The 18,215-nt window shown below is 55.4% G+C and overlaps 8 protein-coding genes across 8 annotated transcripts; 5 read left to right on the forward strand and 3 right to left on the reverse strand.

Annotated features, from left to right (window-relative positions):
• Window positions 1-16: 16 nt before the first annotated feature.
• EI97DRAFT_436673 (deoxyhypusine synthase-like protein) lies at window positions 17-1,166 on the forward strand. Its single transcript, XM_033799171.1, has 2 exons — window positions 17-110; window positions 217-1,166. Exons 1-2 carry the CDS (start codon window positions 57-59, stop codon window positions 1,081-1,083), a joined length of 921 nt encoding a protein of 306 aa, XP_033650279.1. The 5' UTR covers window positions 17-56; the 3' UTR covers window positions 1,084-1,166.
• A 32-nt stretch (window positions 1,167-1,198) lies between these two features.
• EI97DRAFT_199684 (uncharacterized protein) lies at window positions 1,199-2,136 on the forward strand. The gene is made up of 2 exons (XM_033793672.1): window positions 1,199-1,350; window positions 1,419-2,136. Exons 1-2 carry the CDS (start codon window positions 1,314-1,316, stop codon window positions 1,973-1,975), a joined length of 594 nt encoding a protein of 197 aa, XP_033650280.1. The 5' UTR covers window positions 1,199-1,313; the 3' UTR covers window positions 1,976-2,136.
• On the forward strand, window positions 1,635-7,212 carry EI97DRAFT_483380 (uncharacterized protein; the record flags this gene model as incomplete). Its single annotated transcript, XM_033802096.1, has 7 exons — window positions 1,635-2,589; window positions 2,653-6,137; window positions 6,248-6,344; window positions 6,508-6,567; window positions 6,732-6,808; window positions 6,844-7,019; window positions 7,145-7,212. The coding sequence occupies exons 1-7, from the start codon at window positions 2,074-2,076 to the stop codon at window positions 7,210-7,212; spliced, it is 4,479 nt and encodes a 1,492-aa protein (XP_033650281.1). The 5' UTR covers window positions 1,635-2,073.
• Window positions 7,213-7,666: 454 nt separating this feature from the next.
• Window positions 7,667-9,162, forward strand: EI97DRAFT_199786 (RNA-binding domain-containing protein). The gene has a single exon (XM_033793673.1). It carries the CDS (start codon window positions 7,802-7,804, stop codon window positions 8,831-8,833), a length of 1,032 nt encoding a protein of 343 aa, XP_033650282.1. The 5' UTR covers window positions 7,667-7,801; the 3' UTR covers window positions 8,834-9,162.
• Window positions 8,998-10,083, reverse strand: EI97DRAFT_436675 (ribosomal protein L28e). Its single transcript, XM_033799172.1, has 5 exons — window positions 9,964-10,083; window positions 9,804-9,898; window positions 9,725-9,748; window positions 9,511-9,635; window positions 8,998-9,443 (listed from the first exon to the last, which is right to left on the reverse strand). The coding sequence occupies exons 1-5, from the start codon at window positions 10,001-10,003 to the stop codon at window positions 9,275-9,277; spliced, it is 453 nt and encodes a 150-aa protein (XP_033650283.1). The 5' UTR covers window positions 10,004-10,083; the 3' UTR covers window positions 8,998-9,274.
• Window positions 10,084-10,280: 197 nt separating this feature from the next.
• EI97DRAFT_405645 (uncharacterized protein) lies at window positions 10,281-11,388 on the forward strand. Its single transcript, XM_033796566.1, has 2 exons — window positions 10,281-10,571; window positions 10,628-11,388. Exons 1-2 carry the CDS (start codon window positions 10,520-10,522, stop codon window positions 10,945-10,947), a joined length of 372 nt encoding a protein of 123 aa, XP_033650284.1. The 5' UTR covers window positions 10,281-10,519; the 3' UTR covers window positions 10,948-11,388.
• On the reverse strand, window positions 11,387-14,446 carry EI97DRAFT_436678 (FabD/lysophospholipase-like protein). Its single transcript, XM_033799173.1, has 2 exons — window positions 12,501-14,446; window positions 11,387-12,440 (listed from the first exon to the last, which is right to left on the reverse strand). Exons 1-2 carry the CDS (start codon window positions 14,009-14,011, stop codon window positions 11,792-11,794), a joined length of 2,160 nt encoding a protein of 719 aa, XP_033650285.1. The 5' UTR covers window positions 14,012-14,446; the 3' UTR covers window positions 11,387-11,791.
• Window positions 14,447-14,733: 287 nt separating this feature from the next.
• EI97DRAFT_436679 (uncharacterized protein) lies at window positions 14,734-18,153 on the reverse strand. The gene has a single exon (XM_033799174.1). It carries the CDS (start codon window positions 17,799-17,801, stop codon window positions 15,054-15,056), a length of 2,748 nt encoding a protein of 915 aa, XP_033650286.1. The 5' UTR covers window positions 17,802-18,153; the 3' UTR covers window positions 14,734-15,053.
• Window positions 18,154-18,215: the final 62 nt, after the last annotated feature.

Consider the following 18,215-nt stretch of genomic DNA (forward strand, 5'->3'; position numbering starts at 1 on the left):
ACCACTATGCCGGCCGCAGCATTACCGTTGAGGAGCTGGTCACGGGCATGGCCAGTATGGGCTTCCAGGCTACCGCGGTAGGGGAGGCGGTGCGCATTATTAACAACATGGTGAGTCTGTCCTGGGTTGAAATGGAGTCGACGCAAGCGATTTAGCCGCAAACTGCATCTTGACACTGCCCGCCCTTCCTTCATCCCCGCTAACTGGGTACAACAGCGTGCGTGGCGGGATCCTGAAACGGGCCAGAGGACAACCATATTCCTGGGGTACACATCCAACCTCATCTCATCCGGCCTGCGCGAAACATTGCGCTATCTGGTCCAGCACAAGCACGTGTCAGCCATCGTCACCACGGCAGGCGGCGTCGAGGAAGACTTCATCAAGTGCCTTGGACACACGTATCTCGGAGAATTTTCGACACCTGGCGCCAGCCTGCGTGCCAAGGGCATGAACCGCATTGGCAACCTGGTGGTCCCCAACGACAACTACTGCGCGTTTGAGGACTGGGTGGTGCCTATTCTGCAGAAGATGCTCGAGGAGCAGGAGGAAAGCAAGAAGACCAACGAACCGCTCCACTGGACGCCGAGCAGGGTAATCCATCGGCTGGGCAAGGAGATCAACGACGAGCGTTCCGTCTACTACTGGGCGTGGAAGAACGACATTCCCGTCTTCTGCCCGGCATTGACGGACGGCAGTCTGGGAGACATGCTGTACTTCCATACCTTCAAGTCATCCCCCGGGCAGCTGCGCATCGACATCGTCGAGGACATACGGAGGATCAACACGATTGCCGTGCGGGCAAAGCGGTCCGGCATGATCATCCTTGGCGGGGGGATTGTCAAGCACCACATCGCCAATGCGAATCTGATGCGCAACGGAGCAGAAAGCGCAGTGTACATCAACACGGCGCAGGAGTTTGACGGCAGCGACGCAGGGGCACGGCCGGATGAGGCCGTCAGCTGGGGCAAGATCCGGACCGACGCAGACAGCGTCAAGGTGTACGCAGAGGCAACGGTTGTGTTCCCCTTGATTGTGGCAGCCACGTTCGCAAGGGCGCCGGCGCAGGCAGAAGCGTCGGTATAGGGCGTAGCTGCTGGTAGTCAGGCATTGCGTGTCGTGTCGGCGGAAGGGTAGTCAATGATGACACTGAACGATTGAGGTTGAGGGTTCCAAGGTGGTGTGGTGTGTGGTGTGGGGGAAGCAATTCCGAACCGGGGCTAGCGGGGCCCGGGGAAGCTGCCGTGCCAAGCGTTTGTGGGGGTGCGCCTGGACAACATTGAACCGCACCAGCATCATCGTCATCATCTCAATTGATGGCCCACCACGACTCACAGATGTCCATGTGCCCAGGTGAGTTGCATCTGGTGCATGCTTTTGCACAACACAGAGAGCTACTCCTAAACCGAGGTGCAAGGAAGGCCGTACTTCATACCGATCCTCTGCTACCGCAAGTTGCTCATGCGAGGCTTTCCACCAGACGCCTTTCAAGGCACCGTTCCTGACAACTCGAGAGACTGGGCCGTGTGGCGGTGCGGTGAGTAACACATTAGACGCTAGGCCTGGAGTGGAGGCGGTGAGTGATGGTGATACCAGTACACAGCACAAGCTGGCGCCTCATTGCAGGCAACGACCTCCAACTGGTCCACGGATTTCCCGCCTCCATGCTTGGCCCAGACTGAAAGCCCCCGAGCCGCGCCGTGACACTCTTGTGCAAACCATCCATCCTCAACCTCCCTCATTTCTTCCTTCTCCCTCTTCACCTCTGTATCTTCACTGTGCTTCTAGTTCCTTGATCCACCCCACCTCTTATCTCAAGCTTACCCTCCAACCCCACAGCTACTGGTTCCACTTCACCCCGGAACTGCAGCTGCCTCAAACCGACGTGACCGTTATCGATAAGGAGCAGGCACCTCTCTGCCCTCTATATCAACACCACCACCACAGCTTCTACCCGACTTCACACCCTACCTTCTAAGCAGCTCCCTCTTCTGGGCCTCGAGCTGAACTCTCGAGCAGCGTCCTTTCAGCACCAAACGATCCATACATGTGCTACCATACTCCTCCCTCGCAGCCATGAGTGTCACCACTTCGGCCGCGGCTATCGATCCGCCGTCGCTTCTGTTTGGGCAGCCTTCACCCTCACCTCCTTCCTTCTCCAGCCCAGTCCATTCTCCAACCGACGCATCCGACACAGCGACACCTTCAGCATCACCCCCAGAGGCGCCCCGAGACATCGAGATGAGCACATCCACCACATTCGCGCTGCCGGACGGCCAGAATCACGATCGGGAAGAGGATGCCTTCATGCACGACCTCGATGCGCCTTCCCATGTGCACACTGGGTCTGGTGCCGACGCCGCACCCGCTCCACCCGACTCCACGATTGCTGTGCATGTCACTGCCGTCGACGAGGACGCCATGGATATCACACCAGACACTAGCCAGGCCTCGGTGCTACCAGATGGCTTACCGGATCCACGACCGCGTCCCAGCCTCGAGCCCCCGTCCGAGCTGGACGCAACCACCATGGGAGGCCAGGGTACTACCGGAAATGGCGAAGGTAGTCTGCCTCCGGCAGATGTTGCACTGGTGAGTCCTTCCAATGCAGCAACCTTCAACCGCTTATAGGCGTAGGAGCTAAGTCCATCTCAGCGTGCTCCTCCCATTGAGCCCCCGCAAATCGACCTCAGCTCCCAACCTCCGCCGCCACCACCGCCCGACATGACTCGTTCAGAGTCCGAATCTTCAGACGAGGAAGATGATGACTCTGACCAACCCTGGCATCCTCTCCACGAAGACACGTCTTCCCCAGATGAGGACGAATTGAAGGAAATAGAGGCTCGCGGCGAAGTGAGTGCGCTGGACCACGACCACTGGGAGAGGCTGGCCTACAATGACGACGCGATCAAGGACCCGGAATATACTCCCGGGCCTACTGGGCGCATCGAGTGGGCCATTGACAATTACAACGGCACAAGGGAGAACCCTAATAAGGAGCTGGTCATGAAATCCTCGCCTGTTAACATCGGAGGCCATGAGTGGCAGATCAAGTTTTATCCAAAGGGCAACGATTCGGATTATCTCAGCATCTACGTCGAATGCATCACTATGCAAGGGAACCAAGACAAACTTGATGAGCAGGAAAACGGCCAAACCGGCTCCAATGAAGGCGATTCGTCGATAATCGCGGAGGGCAACGGTAGTGCGCAGCCTCTTGAAAGCGCAGAGCTTCAACCTGCGCCGTTACCACTTATAGATTCGGCATTCGCTCCAAGGCGGAAAGGAGTTGCTGCGCAGATCGCTGTCGTGCTGTACAACCCATCCGAGCCTCGCGTCAACTATTTCCGGACCTCCACTCATCATTTCTGTAGTGCCTCACCCGACTGGGGCTGGACAAGGTTTCACGGCCCTTACTATGACATTCCTCATCGAGTTCACGGCCAACGTCAAGCACTACTTCGTAATGACAAACTCGCCTTCACTGCATACATCCGTCTTGTGGACGATAGCACCGGATGCCTCTGGGAACATCCCAGCTCGTCCAATCCATGGGACAGTTTTGCAATGACTGGCCTACAGGGCCTACGGTCGCCTTCATCGACCTCTCATGGCGGTAATCTGATCTCAGCTATTGCGACCTGGACGCACTTTAAGCCATTCCGACAATTCCTTTACTCCGTGATCAAGGATGGATATTCAGAAATGACTCTCCAATCCCGACCAAGAGTGCTGGTCAATGCCTTGATAGAGATTCTATGCGACTTACGAACCCCTCCGAAACCTGGGAGCGGACCAGTATCTTTAGAACCTGTGTTAGAAGCGCTCGAGTTTCATGGCATCTGGGAAAGCGCTCTGAAGGGTATGGACGTGATGGAGATATGGGAAACTCTTCGTCTTAAACTGGAAGAAGAACTCCACAGCAGTCCACACGCTCATCTTCTGGATACACTGTTCGGGCCAAAGAAGGACCATTGCTTGCAAGTACCGAACTACCGAATCCCCGTGGTGAACTCTCCTAGCATCCAGGCTGGCATTGACTCCGCTCCCGACTTTGCGCATTCCTCACAGCCATTGCCACAGCTTTTAACGGTCGAACTGGCGCGTCAGGATTTTGACCTCGGATCTCGTTCCTATGTCAAGTTGCTCAATAAGGTTTCCCTTGATGAACACATCACCGTTCACCAGGTACCCTATACACTCCTTGGATTCATCGTCCACAAGCAGGGCTTGCAATCCTACCTCTACCAACCCATCCTTCGACCTGGAGGGCCGGGGACCAAGTGGTACACATACACCGATGGTAAAGAAGAGAATATGGTCAAATGCTTAACCAAGCGCCAAGCCCTTGACGAGCATGAGGGAAGGTCCGGGACTGGGAAAGTTACTGGGAACGATGCCGTGGCTTATATCGCCCTATACGTACGGGATGACATGGAACAACCAGCGTTTACGTCACAAACAGACCCAGAACCCTGGCCTGAAACCACCAACCCATCGCCCGATCAAGACGCAACCCCTGCCACTGTGGACCTGGTGGCGATCGATTCCAAGGCGTTCATGCAGCACGAAGGCCCTGGTATCCTCGACCTTTTCAACTCTTCATGGAAATCCAGCGACACTGATTATGTGTATTCGGTGCGAATCTCGGCCGAGGATGATTATGAGGGCATTTGTGAGAAGCTCGTGGCGGTCATTCCCGGCGTTGAAGATGCACGCCAGATAAAATTTTGGTTTATTGACCCTCTTTCCGGAACCTTTGCACGCCCCAGATTTCTTGACTTCGGCACAGGATCCTCAGATCTCGGCTCAAAAGCTAGGACCAAGCTGGCGTGGGTCCATGTGACGGACCTGAATGATCTCCCGAAGGAAGAGAAGGCGTCCCCTCCAGTCCATCAAGATGGCATGGGCCCACAAGTCAGCGTCGATGCTCCTGAGGGGTTTATCCGCAGTCCTTCTCCGTTACCCTCAAGCTCTCCCTTGCAGGCGTCGTCGAATGACCAGGCCTCTGGGACCACGGCCGCCCCTTCGGTCGTGGAGCCTCCGCCGTTGTCAGGCGACTCTCCTATGAGCGATTACGAAGAACACCATAACACCGCTGTCCAAACGACAGCTGACCGAGGAGATGAAGCTGTCACCGACGCCTCCATGGGCGAGGCGGAAGTAGAGGTTTCGATCGTAGGAACTCCTAATATTGATCCCCCGGCTGTGGATGTTGTCATATCTACCTCAGCTGCCCCCGTAGCGGACACTGAGATGGATGTAACCCAAGACACCATTCCCCCTCCCCCTCATCCATCGATGTGGGCCGATCCTGGTACTGAACCAGCTTCGGCGGCACCACCTGCTATGAAAGAAGCTGACACCACGGAAACCCCAACCAGCGGCCTTCTGTTCATCAAGCTGTTTGATGCCGAGACGCAAACTCTTCAGCCACATAGTTATCATCTCGTTCCGCATGCCGAGAAGGTAAAAGAGTTCGTATTGAGGAAGCTGAACTTTCCACCAGACCAAAAGATTGAGCTCTTGCAGGAGGGTGGTTGTTATAACCATCATCTGCAGCAAATCCTTGCCGCCGATACGTGGGCAGACATTGAGGTGGCTCACGTTGGTGTTGTCATCGTCAATACACCCCCTTCTGCTCAAAAGCGTGAAGAACTTGCGGCTCGAGCGGCACTTGCCGACGTCGAAGACTACTTTACGAACCGGCTGTATGCTCGCAACTTCTCTAATCGTTTGAACGGCCACTTCATCTTCGACTATTTCTCCTCTCAATATTACAAGGGGGAAGTGAAGAACGGTCACCGTCATGGCCACGGCATGCTCATCTACCACGATGGCGCAACCTACGAGGGCAGCTTCCGCCTTCATCAACGGCACGGTCACGGTCTCTACACCTTCCAGAACGGCGATACTTACGATGGCGATTGGGTAGCCGACCAGCAGCATGGATCCGGTACCTTTGTCGAAGCCTCGACCGGGAACACCTATGTCGGCGGGTGGAAGAACAACAAGAAGTACGGGGAGGGTGTGACGCATTGGAAGAGCGCACAGGAGACGGAACGACTGTGCAGGATCTGCTGGGAAGACGAAGCCGAGGCGGCTTTTTATGACTGCGGCCATGTTGTTGCATGCATGGAGTGCGCGCGTCAGGTGCAGAATTGCCCCGTGTGCAGGAAGCGGGTGCTCAGCGCAATGAAGCTGTATTATGTGGCGTAGCAAGTCGGAGGGATAGCCACTTTTGGCATAGAAAGATCAAGACGGATGGGGATGATTTGGTACAATGTGGCGAATTTAGGATACATGGCATCTGGTGGGGTGTAGTTTCTTTCTTTTCGGGTGCGTGGGTATGTCTCTGTGTGTTGCACTCTGCGAGGGCGTTGGTGGCTTCAGGTACTCATTCCTCCTCACTTCTATGCTCGGCTTCACATTCGCTCATTGACAACGGCCCCGAGTGGAATGGAGTAAGGGGAGCTTGGGTTTATTCTGCTTAAGTACCATTTTGTTTAGTTTGGGGTGATTGATCGCAGAGGAAGTGTAATGAGCCAGTATAGCGTACATGCCTGTCGGGTGAGTAGGACGGCTTATAGATATATGTATGTGTGCTATAGACCCGGTATACAGGAGACTATACGTACCAGACTATGCGGACGTGAATGAGTGACAAGTGAACTGATATTTTAGCAAAACCAGTAGATCGACGGGTGTCGACGGCACTATGTAATGCAGGCTAGAACCGCCATGAACCCACTTGTGTGTCCCTTGACAAACGCCAGCATCTCTGGTTTCGGAGGTCGGAATCATCGATAAGGTATTTCATTGAAGCATCCTACTGTACACTGACAGATCTCCCGCTATTCCTACAACTCCGATTGGGGTAAAAGCTGATGCTGAAGATGACGCTCCGCACGCACACACGTTAGGGCCCATTACTCTCCCTGCCCGCGTATCCCCCCTCTTTTCCATGTGCTCCCCAAACACGTGCCATCTGATTTGCGCCTGTTCCGTGATCGTATCGTACAGTAAGTCGGATATCGGTAAAGAGTTGGGTATGTATCTCGAACGGGGTAGTGAGATTTATGCGATGGGAGAGAAGAGTCTGCGTTTGTCAGAATGGTGTTCGGGAGACAGATATGTCAGAGAATAGTACCGGATAAGGGATGGCTTGGGCACGCTGCGCGAATAGCCTGCTGCACGTTAGACGGTGCTCCTTAATGTGCTTTGAGGTGACCACGAACCGAGATAGAGAATCAGGGGGAGATATCCACTGGATGAACTCGTCAGTGACGGTGTCTTCTGGCATTGCAAAAATGGCATACTAGTGTATCGCGACGCGCGAGACGTCGATGATGCGAGCGATGCGCTCCTGAGTTGGCAGTCAGTTACCTGATTATTAGACGACCTCTCACGCCCGAGCGCCATACCTTGGACTCCTCGGATAGTTGAAACATGGTTGAAGCGGGGTATATGGGGCGGAACAGAAGTCGGGTTTGCGGTGATGTAGTGAGGCTGTTTTTCTGTCGGTGATGCTTGAGGTTGACAATGATTACTTAGCCCAGAAATTTGGGAGACGTCGAATGGCTCTCCGCCACCGAGGTTCTGCCGGCCGGACGCTAGTGGCGCCCAGCAAGGCCCGAGCGGCGATTTCTCCAGAACTATCTTTCGACGTCAACTGTACCTACCTCAGCAGCCATCCCCGCGCGCGACATAAAGCTGTTATTATGTCCGGCACTGCGACACGTCACTGGTAATACTCTCTCTCTTTTTCATATCATCTTTTTCATTCTCTTTGACTTTCCCAACCATGGCTCACCCCACATACAGGGAACAAGACAAGGAGGCAACCGTCTACATCGGCAACCTCGATGAGCGCGTCACCGATCAACTCGTATGGGAGCTGATGCTCCAAGCCGGACGGATACAAAATGTCCACCTGCCGAAGGACCGCGTCACGCAAACGCACCAGGGTTTCGGTTTCGTCGAGTTCATGACGGAGGAAGATGCCGAATATGCGGCGAAAGTCATGAACCAGATCCGGCTCTACGGCAAGCCGATCCGCGTGAACAAGGCATCTGCGGACAAGCAAAAGACGGTGGAGATTGGCGCCGAGCTCTTCATTGGGAACCTGGATGCCATGGTCGACGAGAAGGCGCTGTACGATACGTTTAGCCGGTTTGGGCCGTTGGTCAATGTTCCCAAGGTGGCGCGCGACGAAGTGGGTATCTCCAAAGGCTATGGGTTCGTCTCGTTTGGCGACTTCGAGTCGTCCGATGCGGCGATTGCTCATATGAATGGGCAGTTCATGATGAACAAGGAGATCACGGTGCAGTATGCGTACAAGAAGGACGGCAAGGGAGAAAGACACGGAGATGAAGCGGAACGGTTACTCGCGAAACAAGCAAAGGCGCACGGCATCGCTCCCGCGGTCCAGCCGCTCCCTTCGGCGCTGTTCCAAGCACCCACTCCTGCGATACCCGCGGGGCCTCCAGCGATGAATGCAGATGGTCGTGGCGTTCCTGGTGCTCCGGCCGCGCCAGCGGGATTCGGAGCACCTCCCGCGGGCCCTCCACCAGGGCGACCAGCTGGACTCCCTCCGCCACCATCAGGACTTCCTGCAAGGCCCCCGAGTGGAGCTCCCCCAACCAACTTCTACGCTGCACCTCCCCCGGGCTTCAATACACCACCTCCGCCGCAAGGTTTCGTCCCACCCGCTGGACCACCGCCTGGGTTTGGTCCGCCTCCGGCTGCTCCTCCTCCGGGTTTCGCTCCGCCACCGGGTTTCGCTCCTCCGGCACACCCGCCCGCTGGTTTCCCGCCTCAAGCCTACAGGCGTTGAAGAATGAAATATCATTTCACATAATTTCAAGATACCCCAAAAGCCTTTCCAAAGGGAAAGACTTCTAGCAATGTGAGAAGGACTTGCAAATGGCGCACACTTACGCAACGACGCCAATTCCAGGTTCGGCATCGAATCCTGCCGGATTCATGAGCCATTGTCCATGATCACCTCGACTATCCGCTGAATGAGGAGAGGTATGGCAGTCACGGGATTCTAAACCTTCGCAGAGTGGTTCGCGAATGATGGAAGTGGTTGGCCGAAGGTCTCTCCATTATATAGACGTTTAGCCATCATGAATGCATCCCAGTCTGGGCACATTTGTCCCAAATGAACCACTTGAAAAGAACTCCGTCCATCCCACCCATTTCATCTATGCGGAAGTGTACAGTCCTTTCCGTTCTGCTCCTCTCCAACGGAGCCATGCCATCCACCACCAATCTAAGCACTTGCGGCTGCCCTGGCCTTGGCTCCCCTCAACTTGGCCGGCTTCTCCTCCTTGACGGGCTTCTGGCTCTTGCGGATGGCGGAGGCGCGGGCGACGGCGTCGCGGCGGAGGTCCAGGCGGTAGCCGCGGTTGGTGGTGCTATGGACGATGGAGGCGTAGATCCTGTTTTGGGCTTTAGCACTCGCTTTATCCCTCATATCCCTCATCGCGTGGCAAAAAACAAACGTACTTGCGGGTGGAGCGGCTGGCGGGGAAGGTAGACTTTTGGATGGCGGTCGCAGGCGAGTTCTGCTTGTTGGCCTTCTTCACCAGGAGGGTCACACCGCCCTCCTCGGCGGGCTGGACACCGATCGCCTATCCCCGGGATGTTAGTTTCTGTATTGCGGGTTTCGCTCTCGTGGGCTCGCGCTGTATCGGTCGGGAGAGCGGGGGATAAATCGTACCTTGTCGTCGACAAGTCCCTCATACTGCAATGAATTATTAGCCCAATTGTTCTCCCTATAAAGCTGATAGAATGTGTACCTTGCGAGAGTACTGGTTCCTCAGATTCAGCGGGTCGCGGGAGAACGAGACACCGCCGGCCTGCTTCCTCTTCACCAGGTTGGAGCTGGTGTTGCCTATCCACCCATCATCAGCCCCTCGGTCTTCTCCCGGATCTCGCTCCTTCGAAAGTCGCACTCACGGGTGATTTCCCAGATCAAATCGGAAGAGACGGTGGCCATTTCGTCTGTATTGTGCGGGGCGGGAATATGTCGTCGTCTCGGGGAATCTCTCAAAAGGCGAAGCTTGGGGTTCGTTGTGGTAGTTTCGAAAATCGCTAACATAGCCGAAAGCGGATTGGCGTGGACGGCAGCTTGTCGGTGCGGATTAATGTGAAGCCGGGAAGTTCGCTGGAAACGGTTAAGTGGATTGCGTGGTTCCATGGATCCGTCCATGCGCCAGCTGCATCACCATGCTGGCGCAGCAGCAAGCTGGTGGACCAACCTGACGCTCGTCTCACCACCCATCTCAATGCGCCTCCTCTCATCGGCGCCTTCAACAGCGCACACAACAGAGACATACACAAAAGTCTGACAACGCCCTCTTTACTACCTTATTTCCTTGACTTCTATTCACCCCGTAGCAACTTCTCCTTCTGGGCTGGCCTGAATACAAACTCCCAAGCATCTCCGAGAATATCCACGTACAACCCGCGCCAGCAACATCCCCCAACTCCATCCGTCCGACTCCTTTCGAAAATGAGCTACTTCTTCTACTCCCTTTCCCTAACCCTCCTCATCCTCGCCACAGGTCCGTCTTGCCCTCCCAAACCATAACCAACCTCTCCATATTGACACACCGCACAGTCGCCTACTTCACCCGCCACCGCTGGCTGCACCTCATCCCCATCCCCGAACCCCTCTACACGCGCCTCCCCACCTCCTTCCGCGACGACGTCGAAGCCGGGCTCTCCTCGTCGACCTTCGACTTGACCGCCAACGTGGAAGCGGGGGACTCGAGACAGGGTCTCGACGATGCGGGGAAGAAGGAGGTCCAGGCTATTATGAAGAGGAGGGGCGTCAATTTTGACGAGGCGAGAAGGATCTTCATGCAGGAGCGGTTCAAGAGGAATGGGATTGGGCCGGATGGTCGGCCTAGGGATCCCAAGTTTGTCAGTTTCTCGTGATGAAGGGTAGCTTGGTGGCCAGCTGGAAGGAAGGAGAGGAGGTGGAGTGCGTGGTTTCGGATTTGGATCATCTCCTTTGTTTAGAGAAGGGTGTTGTTAATGTGTGTTCCTCGGGGTCGGAGTTATGGGCATCTTGGGAGTTTGACGGGTAGCTGCTGGCTGTGTCTTCGGTCGTCTGCCTTGTTTCCTATGTGCTTTTCTTTTCCTTCCTGTCATCGTGGGTTCCTTTGCTTATCGCCTTCTCGTGTACGCCTAGATACCATCCAACATATGCTCTTCCTCCCGTCATCCATTTTTCCCTACTCCCTTCCCAACCGTCAAACCTACTGAAGGTGGGTACAAGCGCGTCTCGAAGATCGTGACAAGGTCATCAGCCCAAATCGTAACGGTTTGTACCGATACAAGCAATGCTTATGTAACAATCGCATAAATCATACGAACTCTGGCGGTAGACAGTAGACGAGACTTGAGTGCCTTTTGGACCAAGAGAATAGACAGACTATGACGAGCCGCCATTTTAAATACAAGACCGCTTTCGATACCAGATATTTCTATATAAGAATATAGAAATCCCAAGCATAACTTTCCCGTCAAAAGCTAATAAGCCCAACGTCATGCTGATCTCCTTTCATGGTTCCATAAACATAACCGATGTATATATAGTAAAAAAACCAACGCCCCCATTTTAAATGCCACCTCCCAGACATGAAGTTTCATAACAGATCGTGGCCGCTAACATCGTGACAAAAACAAACGTTTTGACGGTCGTGGACTCGTATACAACTGTAGATGGCGTTAGATCATCAAACCCACCAAAATAAACGCACCCATTCCTTTCACCCCATCATCCCACTTGCCTACTCCCGCCCGTATAAGGCCACCCCCCCTTCTCCCCGCTCAAAATCGCCACAATCGCATCGACCGCCGCGTAAAACCTCCGTCCCACCTCGGGCCCCGCCAGATACTGATGCGTCTTCTCCATGATCGCGTCAACGGCCAAATTCTCCTCCAACGGCACGTGATCCAGATTCGGCACATTGAACCGAAAATACTTGATCCACCCCTCCTCCATGAGCCGCCGATTATCCTTCTCGAACTTCTCCTCCATCATCTTTGCGTCCAGGGTGCGGTCCCGCACGCTCATGGCCATCTCCTTGAGTTCGTCAGGGTTGTGGCGTCCGCCCCCCGTGCCAATGGAGACGATGATCATGGTGTCGTTGGTGTAGCTGTACAGCTTGCGGCATTCAAAGTAGAGGTCGCGGACGGGATTGTTCTTTGCCGTGCCGTAGTCGACGAGGCCTGGTTCTATGACTGCGCGCCGGGTGAGTGCGTCCTGAGGGGCGACGTAGCGTGGTGCAGCCAAGGTGGCCATGATGGCTTGCCAAACGGCAAGTTCTTGCTCGATTTCGGGTCCTGCCACGCGGCGGCTTTGGTATGAGCGAACAATGGCCGGTTGGTTGAATCCGATGTCTACCTTGGATGTGATGACCATGCTGCGATCAGAGGAACATGTCAGCGGAATCTGCCGAGAAGGGCTCGACGCCTTTACTCACGTGTTGGCAGAGTCCTCTCTCCCATCAAAGAAAGGCTCATCGAGTCCCCCACACTCGCTCACCACGAGACCCTTGACACTCTCCTCAAGTGGAGGTCCGCTAGCAGAAGGCACCAAACCATGGGGATCCAGGGAAGCGAAGAAATTCCACTTCTCGCAAAACACCGCCTTCATGATCTCCAAATACTTCTCTCTCGCCTTATGCACTTTCATGCGTAGCCGACCCAGCATGATGGCAAGGAGGCCAGTGGTCGAGACACCTCCAATCAGATCGAAGATCTCGTGGCAGGCGAGAGGGCGATTCATCTTGGTACATATGGCATTGATGAGGGACTCGACAAGTAGAACGGAGGAGAGTCCGCGAATGCCATCGCCGTCAAGGCTCAGCAGGATTTTGGCGGTGCGCTCGGAGCGCACCGCCAATTTGATGGCATTGGGCGAACCGGGAACACTGCTTGATGGCTTTGGTGAGCCAGGATAATTGAAACCTGCGCGGTCATGGTATTCTACAGGCTCGTGACGCGGTGGTGGACGGGTCGGGGGAGCCGCGTTGGGTTCGGTGGCGTAAATCACGGGGCCGGGTATTGGTTCATGGGCTGGAGGTGCGCGGGTCGGCCCATGGCCAGTAGCTGTTGTTGTAACAGTGCAATCTGTAGAGGCTGGAACCGGCGGTGGCCTACGGCCATCAGAGACAACGGGCGGGGCGTATGTTGAAGGAGGAGGCGGAGGAATACCGCCTGCGCTATTGTACTCGGGAAGAGATGGATAATGTCCATGGCCATGAGCAGCGGTTGGAGCAGTAAAATCAAATGGTGGTGGAGGACCTGGTGGGCCATTTACAGTACTCGAAGCGGGATGGACAGTTGGTGGAGCTGGGTGTGAGCCATCCGCAGCACCGGGCCGTGTAGGTACTGAAGGCGAAGGGGGATGTGGATGTACGTTTCTATCATTTAGTGCGGTATACTCTGAAACTGGCCGTGGCGGTGGCAGGCTGTGGGCACTGGAAGCGGGATAAGGGGAAGGCAGCGAGTCATGCCCAGAGGTGGCCGCAGGAATATGGACACGGGGCGGACGATGTTTCCTTCTTCGCCAAATCTCCTCGGTCGAACGTGGTGCGGAGGGCAAGCTGTAGGGATCGTAACGAAGATCTTGCAGAGCTGGTTGATGGCCTGTAGGCGTATAGGGATGTGACCTGGTTGGAGACCTAGGCTCGGAGGGGCCGCCATTGTCGTTACTCTGCGAATCAATGAGAGTGTCGGCTGGCGAGTGTGGCCACGGCGTGTAGCCGGGTCTAGGTTCGAGGATCAGGTCAGTCTCTGCGTCCGAAGCTAGACGCTTGATATCTGGATCATCCGAGTGCCTGCTGACGTAGCCGACATCCCATGGTTCCCACCGTCCCTGGCGGAGGAACTGGATTGTGGTCGGGTAAGCCGGGTCGAAGAACCAGTGGACTCCTTCAATGGCCGAGTATCTCACAAGGTTGAAGTTGACGGGAACTTGTGAGTCTGTCATTCCGCCCAAGTGGAAGTGAGTGTACGACTACGAGGACAGGTAGGCGGATGACATGACGGGGCGATGTGGCCGTTGGAGAGGACGAGACACTGCCGTGGAGGGTGAGGCGCGTGGGGAAGCGTGCTGGCGTGGCTGCGGATCTATGGGTTGCGCGGGCGACTGATAAATGTTTCAGATGCAGCGAAACTGTCTTGCGACAAGTCCCAATAAGCGCAGACTAGAACCAGGCCCTCCCTTGCAAACGCCACCGGATCTGCGTCTTCAACGGTCCGAAATATGTCCTTGTGCGCGCTGAGCTGTCGGAGAAGCTTGGAAGACCCCCCTCCCGCGCCCCGGGGTCCAGCGCTCTCCAACCTCAGCGGAGCAGGCTAACTAGGGACAAGGCATAATTCACCCTTCGCGGCATGAAGTCGTGGGGATTTTGGTGCCGAGGGTTGAGATGATGGAGTGGTGAGCGTGAGCGAGAAGGAGGAGTGGTGGTGAGGGGAGGGAAGGAAGGGGAATAAGGACGGCAGCCGTTCCGCCCGTCAATCTCGATAACGACCGCCTCAGCGGCCCGAGCCGTGCGCTACCGCTTTGGGAAAGGCAATCGATTTAAGTTAGTAGCGGGTCCGCGGAGCATCCTTGGGACGAGAGTAGGTAGACAGAGGACTGCGGAGAATCATCTGGTCCTGCAAAGCCGTTGCAAGTCAATGTTGGAAGCATCATCATATCAAAGAGATGATTGATCTAGCTATGTACAATGCAGTTCGAGTACGCAGATGCGCACGTGACCAGAAATAATCATAATCGTGCCTACCTAGGTACTGTAAACGCTCCTGGACGCTGTCCATCATACTATCCGAGCAAATCTAGACGGAGGGTATAAGCCATAACGTCCCTAACTAGCCCTGCCAAAAACGCCTGTTGTGGAGAGAAAAGCGCTGCCAAGATAGAAGGTTAGAACCAAGGCACGATGTTACCAGACAGTGCAACTGCAGTCCCTGACAAGTCAAGATCAGCAGAAGCAAAAAACGAATACACATGTAGAATGGCGAATGCACTACATAACCGTGCATTTCTCCTTCTCCTGACGACCATCCGGACCCACTACACCGCTCTGCCGCCTCCCTCCCCGTGGCGGCATCCCGTGTGGCATGTGGCCCATGGGTCGCCCACCTGCGCTGCTCGCTTGATACGAAGTGCTCCGGGGTCGGAGCGGCCGACTTGGATTCGGTGCGACGCCCTGGGGCGGGTGATATTGGGGCGACGTCGCCGCCTCTTCGTACGTAGGCGGAGGAGCAGCCTCGTTGTTCGGTCGCTGAGTAGAAAGGTTACTGCGCCTGGGCGGTATGAGCGGAGGGTATTCGCTTTGGCGAGGTGTGCGTCCGCTTCCACCTCGCCCTTGTCCTTGGCCTGATATTGCGTCCTCGGAGAGCGCATTTTCCCGGCGACGCCGCTCTTCCTCATGCCGCGCTTCCTCCTCCTCCTGAAGCTGCAGCGCTAGTGCAAGATCGTGATCCTCTTGCTCGCTTCTGCTCCTGTTCGTCTCCGTCGTCGGGTTGCTGGAGTCTTGCACCGAGACAAGCCCAGGTGCCGAGCTCGATTGATTCCGCCGGCGGTTGTTAGACACTGTCGCCCAGCCCTGGTCATCGCCGATATCCAGGAGACTTTGGACCGGCTGTTGCTGCTGCTGTCTCTGCGGGAGGTTATTATTCCCGACTGCCCGAAAGTCGCCTGAATACAGTTCGTTGCCCCGACCGCTAACGTCAACAAGTGACTCCCACACAATTTCCTCGTGGCTCGAGTATCCTTGGTCTGTCACGAGCGTCATGAGTTCATCCGTGTGAGGATTCTTGTAGAGGGTCGAAAAGTGATCATTCCTGAAGAGGATTCCGACTTCACCGGGCTTGATGGCTTGCTGCATATTCTGGAGCCCATAGTCGGAGAGTTGAGTCGGCCAGCGACTGAAGAACTCTTTGATCGCGTGGATGTCGGTGAAGAGCCGCTGTTCGTCGGGATTCAACCCTCCTTCTTGGAGTTTGCGCTCAAGTTCTTCCTCCTGGAACTGGACTAGCTGTGCAGTCTCGTATGACTTTGCTACGCGTTCGAAGGCGATATAAGCTTCCGACCCTGGCTCGGGTAACCATCCATGTATCAGCGGAATGTTGAACGTTCTATACAGCCGCATGTCGCGAGTGCTCTCAAATCCTCCAGGCCGAGCGGTGGGATGGGTCAGCGTCGTAGAATCGTGGTTCTCCGCCGGCTCCTGCACAAACATCGGGTTGACATTCATTCCCGTCTGAAGACCTATCAGGAACTTGTACAATTCATTGACATCCCCCAGCTCAGTACCGCGGCGTCCGGATAATAGCTCCTCGATAACCGCGTCCACTAGCAGCCCAAGGCTCACTTGCTCGCGAGTTCGAAGCGTTTCAACAAATTCCGTCTTCAGTCCTGCAGGGGTTGATAGGACGAGGGCGTTAACCAATGCCAAGAGTGGACATGGGCCGTTGATGTTCTGTGTAAGTATGGGCGATTCTCGAATCTGTCGAGTATTTGCGTCTAGCCACCTGATATGTTTGATGGGATAGTGCTCCTTCCTGCGCTTGTTCATGACAGTGTTGGGTGACTCTATGTCTGGGAGCAAAGATCCACCTGCAGTAGTATCTATCGGGCGTGGAGGCATGGCGGGAGGTTGTTCCTGCTCATGGGACCGCCTCGGCGGTAGCGCCGGGGGTTCCTCGTCTGCGGAGGGCAGTGACGTCGGTGGGAGACTGTCCGCTTGCCCAGGGAATTCAGCCCCCCCTACTTGTTGCGGTCCCTGGTCAACCCTCGAGGGAGTTCCATTTCCAACAATAGCGGTCTGTTGTTCCTTTCCCTGTTCGCCCTGGGTCCAGTTCTGCTGTTCCGGCCGAGTCAGCTCGGACGTATCTCCAAACTCGTTGTCCGTAGGGAGACCGTGTTTTCTGGCCCAGGCGTCAACGGAGGAGACATGTGTGTCCGGTTCCCGGGCCTGCGAGGACGTGGCCTGTTGGTGTGCGTTTGCTGAGGCAGGGGTTTGGAGGGGTGTAGGCGATTCCACTGCAATAAGTGGCGGCTGATCTGGCGAGTTTGGTCTTGGTGGCTGGTCGACATCGCTGTGGAAGGCAAGCTTCGCCATGTGGTCTGTGGGAGTAACTGGGGTTTGAGTTGTGGGTAGCTCGGCCACTTCTTCGTGCTTTTGCGCTTGACCAGATACGTCTCCCCAAACCTGTTGGCTGCTCTCTGCACCATAGTTGCTTTGTCCCGTCTGCTGCATGCGCAAATAGGGATTATTCGTCTGTAGAGGGATGGAACCGCCTGAGCTAGTAGTGCTAACTCCACCCCAGGAAGCCTCGGTGGAACCCGTAGGCTCCGGCACCAGCTTCTCCCAAGACATCTTGCTTGTTACTCCTGCTGGTGGACCAACCTTCAAGGCGTCAGGTAACGAATCAGTGTTCTTCTGTCTAGGAGAGGGAATCGGCTTTCCTCCACCTATCTTAAGAGGATCCGGGATGTCATGGTTCGGCGCGGCATCCTCATCGTCGGACTTTTCCCAGTCTGATTCGCTAAATTCCGAGCCATCCTTGTCTTCCTTGGTCGTCGTTTGTGGGGGGTCTGGAGTTCTGATGGTGAAAGCTGGAGACCGGTTCGGATCTGGAGCGAATTCGGGAGGCAGTACTGGCGGTTCTTCGGTACTCGGTGTTACAGGATACGGAGGATTGTTGACGGCTGGCGAGAGCGGCGCAGGCACAAGGTTGCCTTGCGAGGACTGCTGCCTGAGTCCCATCGTGGTAGTAGAAGAGCTTCAGGAACTTGAGAGCTCGATAGTGGGCGCCAGAGGAAGGAATGAGCTTTGGTTACCGGCACGGTCTTGGTATTGAAGTGTGAGTTTGGAATTAAATTGACAGTTGTTGTCGCATCCATACAAGATTGGTGAAACTCCCAAGAGAAGGCGAGGCGTGGTCATCTGGAAGGGTGGATAGTAGGTAATATACGGCAAGAGGTTCCCCGGCGGCGATGACGAACACCTGGCCCAAGCCGCACCAAACTGGGGTAGATTTGCACAGCCACAAAACGCCACAAAGACTTTTATGTGGGGACCGCGGTTGATCGTCTAATGAACATGGCCTCAATTCTTGCTCGCGAATATCTGTAGTACTCCCACAGGAGCAAGGAACGCAGGAAACTATACTAAATGATC

The sequence above is a fragment of the Westerdykella ornata genome (genome assembly GCF_010094085.1).
Source record: "Westerdykella ornata strain CBS 379.55 unplaced genomic scaffold EI97scaffold_34, whole genome shotgun sequence".
Lineage (NCBI taxonomy): Eukaryota > Fungi > Ascomycota > Dothideomycetes > Pleosporales > Sporormiaceae > Westerdykella > Westerdykella ornata.